Here is a 14,256-nt window from a genome sequence, read left to right on the forward strand (position 1 = left end):
GACCCACTATTTTGCTAAACTAAGTGCCATGTGTTAAGAAAATAATAATAATAATAATAAATGTCTTTTAAAAAACTTACTTTAACTATTAAAAATAAAAATAGGATTAACTACACTTTAGTTCCTGGAGGTTTAGTGTCAGTATCGAAATGGGCCCCAATGTTTCATTTTACTCAATTTCATACCTAATATTTCGAAGTATTACCAATTTACGCCAGCCGTTACATTGACCGTCAAGGTCAGACATTAAATGTTGATGTGGCAGTCGTGGGACCCTCCTCATAACCAAATAGCAGTTAGAAAACGACGAGACGATGGGCAATTTCGAAAAGAAAAAAAACACACGTTCACTTTCGCTCTCTCTGAGACGCACACGTTCCAAGGTGGTTCGATTACCAAGCTTGGAAAAATCACGAAACTCAGTTTCAACTAAGTTATGTTCGTGTACTGAGACAGAGAGGAGAGGGTTTGAGGGTTTGTTTGTATTTTGGAGTGCAAAAATTTGAAATAGACTGCAAAAATCGTACTGAAACGGAGGTTTCCGAAAGATTTGAAGAATATGAGTTTGGGACTTCGTCCGAAAGGATGTGGAGAACCTTTCTACAGTACGTATGGCTTACTATTCTAAGGTTCTTGGCAGATTATGTTTTCAAGTGAGTCAGTTTCGAGTTTGGTGTCGACTGAAAGTTTGGCTTTTATAATGGTTTAGATGGGTTTCGAGTTAGGTGTCGGTATCACTGTGTCTATTTGGTTGGTAGATGGAATGGTGTGAACGGTAGGTGGTATGCGGAAGTAAACATTGGCTTTTGTATGTGGTCCTACAACCACTGGGAATCTTACATTTTGTTTATGTGTGTACTGACATAGAAAGTTTGTATTTGTATATGTCTGTTTGTATTTGTATGTGTGTATTTGTAAACAGGATTACACGTATTTTTGTTTGGTAAAATTGGTAAAATTGGTAAAATTCATGTGTGGCTTTTGACCTGCAGGGGATGAGGCAGGATTTTCTATTCAAATGTACCACAATGGTGAAATAAGAGGTAACTATTATGTGAATCGGTCTGTGGATTGGTTTGATTATTGTGATAAGGATATAATATCAATGACTGAGATAGATGCCATGGTCAAGGAGTTAGGGCACGAAGGTTTTATTAACTACTGGTACAGTATTCCAGGTGATAGTTGTGATGGTGGCCTAGTTAAGCTGAGTGAGGATACAAATGTCTTAGACATGCTAGTATTTGTGTCAAACGCTAGGGTGATAAATATATTCCTAGAACATGTCTTGGCATGCAGTCAAGAGCAGTTTTACAGTCAAGTGGGTTCAAACATAATTATAAATTGGATGATGATTTTGGGACCAACACTGGGGTAATGATTCAAGAGCTTGATGACAATTATGGTGCCATTGTTCCAGTGGGAGAGGGGGGGTGGTGGGGGGAGTATCCCAGGTGCAAAAGGTGAAAAAAAAAACTAGTGTTGTAATAGAAAAGTTGAATGAAGAAGAGAGTTGAATGAAGAAGGGTTGAATAAAGAAGCAGGTGGACAAGGCAAAGAGTTGAATCAAGAAGGGTTGAATGAAGATGGGTTGATTGATGAAGCTTCTAAACAAGGCAAAGAAACTGCGACTATGAATAATGAGGAGAATTCTGACAAAAGCCAAGTTAGGGTTGCTCTGATAAAGGCAAAGGCAAGGATAAATACATGTCACATAGGTGCATTTGGTAAAAAAAGATGAGGCAGTTTGAGGAGGGCAAAGACTGTTCACCATAAAGACAAAGGCATGGAAGGAAGGGTTGATGGCATCAGGACCGAGTTTCAAAGGCATTCCATGATGTTGAGAAGTGGAAAAAGATTGCCAAATGCTGCAGACTTTGAAGATGAAGATGATGATGCTTATGATAGTGAGGACTCAGATTATATGATTCCCAAGAACTTTAGTGAAGATCAAGATCAAGATGATGTTTTTTTTTTTTTAAAAAATTTTTTATGAATGGGTGGATGACCAAACTGAATGGACAAGGGTTAAAGAAACTGGGAATGAGGCTGCTCCTGATTGGCCTACAAATGTTGAATTGGACTTTGAAGATTATGAGTGCAAGGATTATGCCAAGTATAATTCTGACGAGAAACTTGATAAGAATTGGCCAGAGTTTAATGCTGCAACTGGTAGGGCAGATCTAAAGTTTGAGATTGGGATGTTGTTTACTGATTGTAAGGTGTTTAGGGCAGCTGTCAGAGAATACTCCATCTTGTAGAATAAGGATGTAGTGTTTATTAGGAATGAGGCTTTGAAGCTGAAGGCTGTTTGTGGGGACCCAGATTGTGGGTGGATGATATATGTTTCAAAAATGCAACATGAGAACACATTGCAAGTGAAGACATATGTAGGTGAGCACACATGTACATAACTATGGGAGAACCCTACTATGAAGTCAACATGGATAAGCAAGAAATATGTTGACAGTTTGAAGTCCAATCCCCAGTGGCCAGTGAAGTCTTTCAAGGAGACTGTTGAGAAGGATTATAATACAAGAGTGTCAAGACAACAAGTGTATAGGGCAAAAGATAAGGCACTAAAGCTAATTGAGGGCCGTTTCAATGAACAATATTCAAGAATTTGGGATTACTGTGAGGAATTAAGGAAGAGTAACCCAGGAACCACAACAATGGTGAAGTGTGATTTCCAACAACAGTTGGGGCAAGCAAAGTTTCAAAGATTGTATGTTTGTTTAGGAGCTGCTAAGGAAGGCTTCAAAGCTAGTGCATGCCTATTATAGGTTTAGATGGGTGTTTTTTGAAGAGTGTTTATGCAGGGCAACTGTTAACTGCTGTGGGTATAGATGCCAACAATGAAACCTGGGTAATTGCTTATGTAGTTGTGGAATCAGAGTGCAAGGAATATTAGATTTGGTTTCTTGAGCTATTGGTTAAGGATTGTCAGATTGTTAATCAATTTGGCTTCACCTTTATATCCGACAAACAAAAAGGTTTACTGCTTGCTTTTGAGCAAGTGGTCCCTAATTGTGACCATAGGTTCTATGCAAGACACCTGTTTTCCAACTACAGGGTGCTTTTCAAAGCAAAAAACCTTAGAGACAAGTTTTGGGAAGCATCATATGCAACCACTGTCCCCCACTTTACAAGGGCCATGGAAGACCTGAAAAAACTGTCAAATGATGCATATGAATGGCTAACCACTCCAGATAAACCTCCAAGGCATTGGTCCAAGTCACACTTCAACACTCATTTGAAGTGTGACATGTTGTTGAATAATCTTTGCGAGTCTTTCAATGCTACCATATTGGAATGTAGGGATATACCAATTCTGTCAATGTTTGAGTATATTAGATGTAAGCTGATGAGGAGAATATAAGGAAGAAGGGACAAAATGCTGACATGGAACAAGCCTATCTGCCCAAGGATATTTAAGAAGGTGGAGGAAAATAAAGCCAAGGTAGGTGCTTGTGTGGCAATGTGGTCAGGTGGAGGGAAATTCCAAGTGTCAGCTGGTGGACATGCACAATATATTGTGGACTTGGAATTGAGAACTTGTTCTTGTAGAGCTTGGGATTTGCAGGGATGGCCTTGTGTTCATGCTATTGCAGCCATAAATTATAAAAGGGGTCTTAATGTCATGGATTTTGTGGATGATTGCTATTTGACAACAACTTACTTGAAGACATATGAGAAACTCATATTGCCTATGAATGGGATGGATATGTGGGCTTTTTGCCATGTCTTTCTCTGTCTTACTCTAAATAGCCTGGAAGGCCAAGAAAATGTAGAAACAAAGAACAGGAAGAGCACAAGGGCAAGATGAAGATGAGGGCATCAAGCAACCAAGGTGAAACTGTATTGTCTCTCATTCCCAACACATAGGACTTTCTCAAATGTGGGCAATGTGGTAAAAAAGGGCACATTAAGAGGACTTGCCATAAGAATCTTCCCCCAAAAGCCAACCTACAACTAAAAGGAAGAGGGGTACTGAAAATACCTAAGTATAGCAACTCAATCTTGTTCAATTCTATCCCTTAATAACCCTAAGCTTTTGTTGCAAACTGATGTAGTTTTTATGTTGTAGACCACTCCATCTGACGCATCCACTCTAGCTGGTGGTCCAAGCACTCAAAAGCAAAGATCCAAGCCTCCAAGGCGTGTGCAAAAAGGGAAGCCTCTGGTAAGTAACTTCTCTTCATCATGGTTATTATCAATTTTCTTCAATTTCCAAATAAAAGGTTAACATCCTAATCATTTTGCAGCCAAAACCAAGTAAGAAAGGACATGCCACTTCTGAAGCACAACCAACCTCAACTTCATGTCCTCATGCATCAACTTTTGTTTCAACTGCAGGATCAAATGTTGTAGATTAAAGCTCACTAAAAAAGCTATTTGATGATTCACCTTTTTTTGTTAGACTGGCAGTTTGTGATTATGAGGTTTTTGTTTTTGATAAATTGTTCCTGTATAACTTAAGTGCTGACTTTTTTTTAAGGATGTAATGGCATTCACATAAGCCTCAACCACTATGAATGCAAAATACATCCACGGAAACTGCCATTTTGGAATGAATTTGAATGGACATGAAATATGTACGATATGCAATGTTATTATCTAGTTATTTTGAGCCCATTTTGTATGCAAAATTTTCTGAGTTTTTGGGTTGCCACTTTGCTTCATTATTTTGGTCATTCACTTCATTGTTCCAGGTGCATCCATTTTCTAACTTCCCTGCTACATTGTTTTTGCCATTCCATTTTCTACAAATTTTGCCATTCCATTCACTTCATCAAGTTACAAAAAGTCAGCAATTAAGCCCTTAAGCCTTACCACATAACCCTTAACCCTAAAACCCTAAACCCTTACAATTAAACCATTACAAACTGCTACTAACAACCCGACATTTACAGAATCACAGAATCAACAAAACAACCCACAAACAATACATTCATTCAGTGGCAGAAGCTAATTCCAAGCTCCTCTTTTTGTTCACTCCACATCCACACATCCCTCCCAAAATGATGCTTGCAAATAGAACCCACGAAGCCACCAACAACACCCAAACGACCTTTTCTCTTTGTCTTACCTTTGCCACTGACTTCTCTAGCTTATTTCGCGATTTTAGAAGCCTAGGAATCACTGCCTTCGACCGTTCACACATGGCCGGATCAAACCCTGCCCAGAATTGACAGCCCTTAAAACCCTTCTTAGTCTCACGTACTTTTGCTGCACACATGGAAAATCACCTCCCAAGATTCTAATCTGTCCAAGAGGTTCGAATTGTAGCAGCCTTTCCACACCAACACATCGGTGCCTTTTCAGCCATTTCGCCCAGCCAATCGGATCTTCTTCGTTAGTTTCCCTCCACTTTTTTCCTCCCTCCTTTGCTCTCCAAAACACGAATCCAATCCATCTGAGTTTCTTCGATTTTTCCAAGACTGGAAATCGAAGCACGCCTTGGAACGCGTGCGAAGGTGACAGTTTTTTTTCGAAATTGCCCATCGTCTCGTCGCTCTCTAACTGTTATGAGGTGGGTTCCACGACTGCTATGTCAGCATTTAACGTCTGACTTTGACGGTCAATGTAACAGCTGGCGTAAATTGGTAAGATTTTGAAATGTTAGGTATGGAATTGAGTAAAATGAAACATTGGGGCCCATTTCGATACTGACATTAAACCTCCAGGGACTAAAGTGTAGTTAATCCATAAAAATATTATTGTTATGGCTCATTTTCCATGGCAGAAGCTAAACCAATCACTATCTTAAACCCAGTCTGAGATCTCTTGGGCTTCAACTCCGGCGGTTTTCATTCCTTCGCCACTATCGGCTTCTTCTCCTCACCCAAACTCTTATACAGCTCAAATACCGACTCGTCCAACTCAGTCTCAGTCGCAGAGATTGTGTGAGGAGACAACCACTTGGCCTTGATGTACTCAGTTTGGATATGACATCCACCCACTGCCCTACACTGGTGGATCTAGGTGGTGGGTATGGTGGGAGGTTGGGTTGGGGTTGGGGAAGACGTGATAGGGGTGGCTTTTTTTGGGTTTGGTTTGATCTTGTTCTTGTTTTTTACCAGAAGCGCATCTGCCCCATGTCTTCAGAAATATGTCAAAGCTCTTTAGATCCAAGCGCAACACAACCTGAAAGCCAAGCGGCATACCACCGTTGCCAAAGACGGGAAGAGGTGGAATCCAGAGTTTTTGTTATGTAAAACCGACTTTGCCTAAAACCCACCGGATATCGATCTGTGCAATGAGAGAAAACCAAGCCTTCGTGCCAAACAAGGAGTTTGTTATTAAAAAAAAAAAAAAAAAAGATCTTGTTCTTGTTTTTACTTTTTTCAATTTTTTGTTATTTATTCTTTAAGATATATTTGTTATTGTTATTGTTTTTTTGTTTTAAATTTCTGGGTCATTGGGAGGTTGCAATGGAGTGGAGTTGGTTTTGGCTGGGTTTGTTTTTTATTTTTATTTTTTCAATTTGAAGATTTTATTTCTGAAATTAATGAATTTTTTAAATAAGTTATTGACAGAATTATCCCTTCACAGCTAACAGAAGTTTTTAAAAAAAAAGACAGAAATTAAGTTAAATAAGTATTTTAAAAGACAATTTTTAATTTTTAATTTTTTTCTTCACACATGGCACTTATGGTGTCACACCCGCGGATCAACTCCGCCGTAGCACGATATTGTCCGCTTTGGGCCCCCTCTCTGCCCTCACGATTTTGTTTCTGGGAACTCACGAGCAACTTCCCAGTGGGTTGCCCATCTTGGGATTGCTCTAACTCACAACTCGCTTAACTTCGGAGTTTCTACGACTCCGAAGCCAATGAGCTCCCAAAAGGCCTCGTGCTAGATGGATGCGGGTGTGCACATATAAGGCACATCACCCCCTCTCCGTTGGTTGATGTGGGATCTTACAATCCACCCCCCTCAATGGCCCGACGTTCCCGTCTGCACACTCGCACCACACGACAGAGTGGCTCTAATATCAAACTGTCACACCCCGGGATCGGCTCCGCCGTAGCACGATATTGTCCGCTTTGAGCCCCCCTCTCTGCCTTCACGGTTTTGTTTCTGGGAACTCACGAGCAACTTCCCAGTGGGTCACCCATCCTGGGATTGCTCTAGCCCCCAACTCGCTTAACTTCGGAGTTCCTACGACTCTGAAGCCAATGAGCTCCCAAAAGGCCTCGTGCTAGATGGATGCGGGTGTGCACATATAAAGCACATCACCCCCTCTCCGTTGGTTGATGTGGGATCTTACATATGGCTCGTTTGGGACTGCTTCTCTAGGAAGTACTTCTGCTCATAAGTGCTTCTAACAAAAGCACTTTTATTATAAAAATCTTGAATTTTCATAAAAAAAATTAAAGTACTTCATGGAAAAGCACTTAGGAGTGCTCCTAAAGAAGCACATAGCAGGTGCTTCTCCAGGAAAAGCTTATATGACCCAGAAGCTCTTCTAAACTTTTATGCCAAACATTGTTAGATGTGCTTTTGGCCCTTCCAGAAGCCCGCCCAAACAGGCCTTTAGTTTAGCAAAACAGTTGGTCATATTGGTGCCACATCAGCCTTTTTAACAAACTTAATGGTGAGGGGCAAAGTGAGACACAAAACATCTGTAAAGGGAGCAAAGTATGTCACTTTAACTTTAAGGGGGTTTAGTGGGAATTGACCAATGTTTCAGGAGCACTGTAGCACTTAAGCCTGTTATTTATGATAATAAAGAATTAGTATTTAAATATTTTAATTAATATCATAAGTAACAACATGACTCAAAACTCAACCCAAATAAAAGAAATCAGATAAAACAAGTTGCAATAAACTTAGGGAAAAGACTTCCACAAGGAGGGCAAAGAGATGATGATATAAGAAACGTAGTCTGTTTAATTTTTACCAAAGATCTTAAACTGCATAAGTTTAAAGTAAAATATGTTTTTGGCCTAAAAAAGCAATCCCAAACAGGGCCTTAAACTTCAGACATCTTACAAGATATTGAAAGAAAGCAACATTATTAGATGTTTTTATGATTATTTAGTTGAATATTTCAACCAAGTGAGACTCTTGTCCAATAGTACTGGCTCGTTGACTCTTTCTCACTAAATACGTAATTTAAAATGCAATGAACTTGGCCAATTGATCACCAACTTAATTAATTAGAAACTCGAGAGCATGGTGGTGATTTAAAGGAATAACAACTAAGATAGTTGAAGGATTATTAAAACATAAGGATCAATGTAGTTAGCCAAATCAGTAACAACATGGACAAAACAAAGATCCCAACAAAACACAAAAGCAAACAAAAATGAATTTAATTAATAAGAAAATGATTGTGTCAAGCTGTAAGAAACTTCAAAGAGGTTGGCATGCAATTTTTTTTATTTATAAAAATAAAACAAGCAAACAAACTTCACAATGAGTGGCACATGATATTCAGTACTAAGTATAGATATGTGAACTCGAGGCAGGGTATGATGAATCCCATGCATACATTCAAAGAGAAGAATTCGATCGAATGCTGCTGAATTAAAGTTTTGAGAGAGAGAGAGAGAGAGAGAGAGAGAGAGAGAGAGAGAGAGAGAGAGAGAGAGAGAGAGATGATGAGACTCTTGTCAAATAGGACTTCTGGGGAGGAGCTCCAGCCAGGAAATCACATCTATTCTTACAGAAAAGGGCATACATACTTCCACCATGGTGAGTATATATGTATTTGTTTTCTGAAAGATAAGTTGATACATTAGTGATCAGATCCATGATATCGTTATCTCAAGAAAATAAATAAGATTTTAAGTTTAATTAAGTAATTGCTGAGTTGGATCCTAATTATCGAGTTTTATTTATAGCTAGAGAAAATAAGGCGATGGGTTACATGTAAGAAAAAATTAATGGAAAAGCCAAATTTACTATATATTTTATGATAATAATATTGCATGCGCACAGGACCCACTAGTGTAGTGGTTTGGAGTATTTACTCCCTCAGGCAAGGTCCTGGGTTCAAATCCTAGCATCCGTGTTGTGTGTGTGAGTTTAATATGCTATCGCCCCTTTCAATAGGAAAGTACCTCAAAAAAAAAAATATATATATTGCATGCATGCACGCAGGTATATACGTTGGGGAAGGTTGGGTGATTCATTTCACTGCAACAGATGAACCAATAACGACTAGTTCGACAGAGCCACGATGCAGAAGCTGCGGACACGACCCAAACACAAAACGGGGAGTGCTGAAAACCTGCGTTGATTGCTTCTTGAAAGGCCACGGCCTTCTTCGCTTCGAATACAATGTCTCTCTCGGCCGCTTCATTCTCAAACAGAAAGGCACTTGCAGTACCGAGACTTGCTATCCAAGTGACAAAATTGTACGTCTTGCCACTGAGATTTTCAAGAAAGATGAGGTTGATGGGACGGGGTTTGGTGAATACAATTTGTTCAATAACAACTGCGAAAACTTTGCAAGTTACTGCAAAACAGGTAAGCGCGTGAGTGCAAGGGCAGAACCACACTAAGGGCTACAGTGGGCCGTAGCTCAATGTGGTTTTTTAAGAACAAAAATATATAAAATCTATATATTTAACTTATTTTCAATATTAGTCTAGTCAATGGCGCTGTATAGATTACCTTATTTTCATTTTTTACATTTAAGTAAATGGAGTAATATTTTATAAATAAAAGTAAAATGACAAAGACATTTACTTAAGTTTACAATGTAAATAAGGAAGTACCCCCAATTTGGATTCAAATAAAAATACTAGAAAATCAAATTCCTATCAAATCAAAACATGAAAAATCAATTTTAGTGCAAAATACGATTTAGGCTAAAAATGATAGCTCATTAAGTCAATATATACTTTGTACTAAAATCCCATAAAATCAAGTTTTCTTATTTGACATGTGAGGAATAAAAACTGCCAAAAATTATCTTGAGAAAATGATTATTCCGAAAGAATAGTGCCACTCTTACCACATTTGTATACCACATACTTATACCATCTTATGTGGCAGCTGAGATGGACAACCACATCAATTAAAATTAATATTTTCTTTTCTTTTATGATTTATTCAAGTATTTGTTTTTCTAATTGTCTTAATTAAAATACACTTCATTGATTTAATTGATGTGGCATATAATATGGACATGCCAAATCATGTGGTATAGAAATGTGAGATAAAACTGTGGTAAGTGTAGCATTACTCATTTCGAAAACCCATTTTTCATACTTAGTCAATATTTTTACATAAAACAACTTTTCATGTATGATATGAATGCATGAAGGAACCTGAGGTCAATCTAGGTAAAAAAACCTTAGATGTTCAATCCACTATGGTGTTAAACCCTATTTTGTTTATGTTAAAACTTATTTAAAATTAGTCTGTGGAGCTATGAACTAACTTGGTTTATATGATGTAATATTTACTTTTATTTCTAGAAAGACTATAGAAATTGTAAGTAGCAAAAAAAATAATTATTAAATTTTAAGCTAATAACTTTAGTTAGTCCACCCATTGAAAAATTCCTGGTTCCGCCCTTGCATGAGCGAGCAGGTTGCCAAGGCAATGGCTATTTTGGATGCATCCACCAGCAGAGGTACTCCATTCACAGCTACTTCCAAGACTCTCTTCTTCTTTACGTGGCTGCGTCTTTACTTTCTTCCAAGTCTTCTTCGTCATGATTCTGTGTTAGGGCTGATAAATGCTAGAGGAGCATTAGTGTGTATTTGTTGTGTGTTCAATAAATTTAATCAGAATAAAATAAATTCCACATGTAATGATGTTATTAATAGGCCACCATGAAGTTGGTCCTGAGACTAGTCAAAGATCCAAGCTTTGTTCTTAGTTGAAGTAGACAATTTCTTTCACTTTCAATAATGGGACGGCTTTAGCCTTGATAAAATTGTATCTTGTACTTCCTATTATATGCAATAAATTAATTACAATTCTACTAATTGCGTGTGTTTCAACGTAATTGTGGATAATTGTATATTCGGCATTATGACTGCTTTGTACTTTATCATGTTCCATCACAAATTACTATTGCTTTTTCTCAACAAAAAAAGAGTTCACGTGGATCCAAATAACATCTCTCATCAGTGGCACAATGGTTTTCTAAAAGTTAATTGGATGGGTGTTTTTCTTTCTGTCGATGGCGCACTGTGGTGGAGGCTGCCGACACAGGCCATAGCAGCTTTGGAGAGGATAAGGTTTTCTGTGAAGACTTCAATTGCAGGGTGTGTTTTTTCGGGTGATTCTTTGCCGGTATTGCCAATGCTATTGGCACTGACATGGAGCATTTTTATGTGGAGGGCAGTATCCTGGACAATGCACGCTTGCTCTTACAGAGTTTGCCGGAGTCCAGTTTCCATTATGTCCCTCTGGGAGCCGAACGGTGTATCAGTAACAAATTGTCAAAATACATTTGGTAACGAATTGAAAGCAAATATTACTTACGAAAATGAAAAGTAGTCTTATTGTAAAACATTTACAGCCCGTCACATAATTTCATAGCTTTCGTGTTAATCAAAGAAATAAGAAATGCAACAAGATTGTTAAGAGATGAAGAAAAGAGTGAATGCAGATAAAGTTAAAACAAAAAAACTATTTACAACTGTTTACAGTTTTTAGTTTTAAAAAAAAAACCATGTGTTGTTTCTACTTCACTGCTCTCATCTCTTTCTTTAATTTGAAAGAATAAATTTTGAGAAAAGCAAAAACTTTATTAAACAGACCCTAAATTTCTGAGAAATCGGGAAAATAGTCGCTTGTATCAATCAACCCAAAAGAGGTCAGCTGGTTGAATCATACAAGGGACTAGTTACCAAAATTGTAACTGAAAAATTCTAATTTATCATTCCCCCATAAACTTCTGTTTCTTGGCTGTGTTCATGTATGGTCTAAAGACCCATTCAGTCTGGGCTTCATTCTGATCCACTGTTCCTAACTTAATCTACAACACCAAAGCAAAGAAAGTGTAAACAAGTATGAAATATTAACAGTCTACTCGTCATTGACACAAAACATATATCAAGTAATTAAACATAATTTTTTAACTGTTATCCAGAGAACATCAAACGCGTCCACCATGTGAATGCAATGAAGCGCACGTGATATCACTGCAACAAGCACAAATTTCTCAGAATGAAGATAAAGTGAAGGGCGAAGTACTGACCTTATAAAGCCTCAATTCAAACCGAGGACCAATCTCCTTCAGCTCAACAGATTTAGGGCCTCCATGCTTCTCACAGGTATGATGCCTATATGTTCTTCAAATTGTTAATGGGAAATGAAAGCAACAGGATAAATCTCACTCTATAAGAAATATAATGAATAAAATTGCTAGAGCAGCTAACTGAAGAAATGCTTAAATCCCCGATAGCAAAAAAGTGAAAAGAAAAAGAAAAAGTGAAAAAAAAAAAAAAAAAAGAAGAGAAAAAGAGTACTAATTATTATTCAAGAACAGCCCTCTATGTACCAATACGTGAATATAATAGAACTTATCGCAAATGTGCTAGGAGAGCAGTACAGCACAACCATGTACAAAATCCAAACCAATCATCCATCTAAGGTTAGAATGCTCAGCACTTCAAAGGTCAAACTTTTTTTCTCCACTCATATAAGAGCAATGCCTATTGAAAACCAAAATTCCTACCCACCCACAAAAATTGAAAAAAACTGGTCACACAACTCAACCACCAATATTACCAAAGTACCTCCAATCGCAACCCTAATTATTATTATTATTATTTTTTTTTTGTCAGTTCTAGATAATGGCTGCCACTGACATGGTCGGCAGCATCTCCAACATGGAGGCAGCCACTATGTTAGGAGCTCTGCAATGGGTCTTTTCTCACCATATTATAAAGCTGTCACTACACATAGAAAATTGAAAACTACCCGGAAGCCAAACTCTGTGGCTTGTTTGAGGTTGAGTTGGGAACCTTGTGACCCGAACTTGACTCAGGCAAAGTAAGTCCAACTCAAGCTGGACTCGGTTCAACCAGCTTCACAAGCTCAACTGAACCCAAGCTTTATCTTGAACTCAAGCTCAATTTGAATCTTCTCAGGAATATAGTTTACAAAAATGAATCCCTACAATAAAAATCTTATGATAATACCATACATAACACCTCCAGCTTGTTTGTCAACATACATTAACTACATGAGCCTCAGTCCCAAATTTCTCACAAGCATATCCCAGCACCAGAAAAGGCTGGATATGTGTAATGAGATGAACAACATGCAACTAAAAGTAAATGGGAATGCATGACTATTATTATACACTGATCTGGTTTTGACTTTCAGAGTGATAATGCCCCCAAGAAATTTGGTGCAAAAGACTCAAAGATGCAATAACTACAGCTAGATTTAAAAAAATGTATCCTCTTTGGAAGCACAAGCAAAGCCCATCAGCTGCCCATCAGCCACAATCTAACAATAAACCTTATTTTTCTAAACACAAATGTCCACGGTTATGTAAGAGTTGGTCAATAAATAATAATAACAATAACATGCCCTTTCAAAGTTAACGAGTCTTTTAGCTTTCCTACAAGTCTTAGGAGTCAAAGCCTAAAAATATGGCTACAGATATGCGACAAACAACCAACCTGAAAGAAATGTAGTCAGACTGATTGGCAAAAGTGATTATGCGTTTCGTGTCCGGCTTTGACACTGGAAAGAGATGCTTTAAAATATTTGCTGTCCTCTCACCCAACTATTAACAATCAAGAAAAGAATACTATATATAATAAAATACTGAATAAGCCAGTAATTAAGAAGGGAAACTCAAAAATATGGAGTGATAAACTTTTACATAAGATTAAGATGGGTAGCAGGAGTATAGGAATCAGAAAAACTCCTCCATGATTTTCATAGATGGTAGGTAAGTCATAAATAACTGGAGCTGTTTATTTGGAAAATAGTTATAATCAATAATCCTGATCTTTAAACCATTCTGTCAACCATGTCTCAGGAGTCATATGTTTTATTAGATCAATTGGGTCTAATATATCTTGGCATGATATACGGAGCAGTGTGAGCAAACAAGACGTTGAAATATTTAATTGAGATATGATACCTTAGTCCTGAAATTGTTGAGAATTAAATGTGGATAAACCTGAGGCATCGTTCCCGCGGTTTTCTTAGCTTTAATGTCATGTCTTGTAACCTACAAGTGAAATACTATTAGCTGAATGCCAGTCAAAGCATAGATCCAGTACCGGCATGACAAATTCACAAAAGCAAGTCAGAAAAAAA

General features: G+C 37.8%; 1 protein-coding gene across 2 annotated transcripts; it reads right to left on the minus strand.

The window, feature by feature from the left end:
- Window positions 1-11,055: 11,055 nt before the first annotated feature.
- LOC117619994 (brix domain-containing protein ZK795.3-like) lies at window positions 11,056-14,204 on the minus strand. Of its 2 annotated transcripts, none has more exons than XM_034350077.1 (4): window positions 14,078-14,204; window positions 13,608-13,714; window positions 12,173-12,257; window positions 11,056-11,378 (listed from the first exon to the last, which is right to left on the minus strand). In XM_034350077.1, exons 1-4 carry the CDS (start codon window positions 14,123-14,125, stop codon window positions 11,340-11,342), a joined length of 279 nt encoding a protein of 92 aa, XP_034205968.1. In that variant the 5' UTR covers window positions 14,126-14,204; the 3' UTR covers window positions 11,056-11,339. The 2 variants fall into 2 exon arrangements, with proteins under 2 accessions (XP_034205968.1, XP_034205967.1); XM_034350076.1 differs by lacking the exon at window positions 11,056-11,378 and adding an exon at window positions 11,828-11,950.
- Window positions 14,205-14,256: the final 52 nt, after the last annotated feature.

The sequence above is a fragment of the Prunus dulcis genome, chromosome 2, assembly GCF_902201215.1.
Source record: "Prunus dulcis chromosome 2, ALMONDv2, whole genome shotgun sequence".
Taxonomy (NCBI): domain Eukaryota; kingdom Viridiplantae; phylum Streptophyta; class Magnoliopsida; order Rosales; family Rosaceae; genus Prunus; species Prunus dulcis.

Excerpts from the sequence above, each read along its gene's own strand:
- LOC117619994 (XM_034350076.1), bottom strand. The coding sequence starts at position 14,125 with ATGCCTCAGGTTTATCCACATTTAATTCTCAACAATTTCAGGACTAAG. Across the intron at positions 13,715-14,077 it reads TCAACAATTTCAGGACTAAG|TTGGGTGAGAGGACAGCAAA; the intron begins GTATCATATCTC and ends GATTGTTAATAG. Across the intron at positions 12,258-13,607 it reads TCTGACTACATTTCTTTCAG|GCATCATACCTGTGAGAAGC; the intron begins GTTGGTTGTTTG and ends AAGAACATATAG.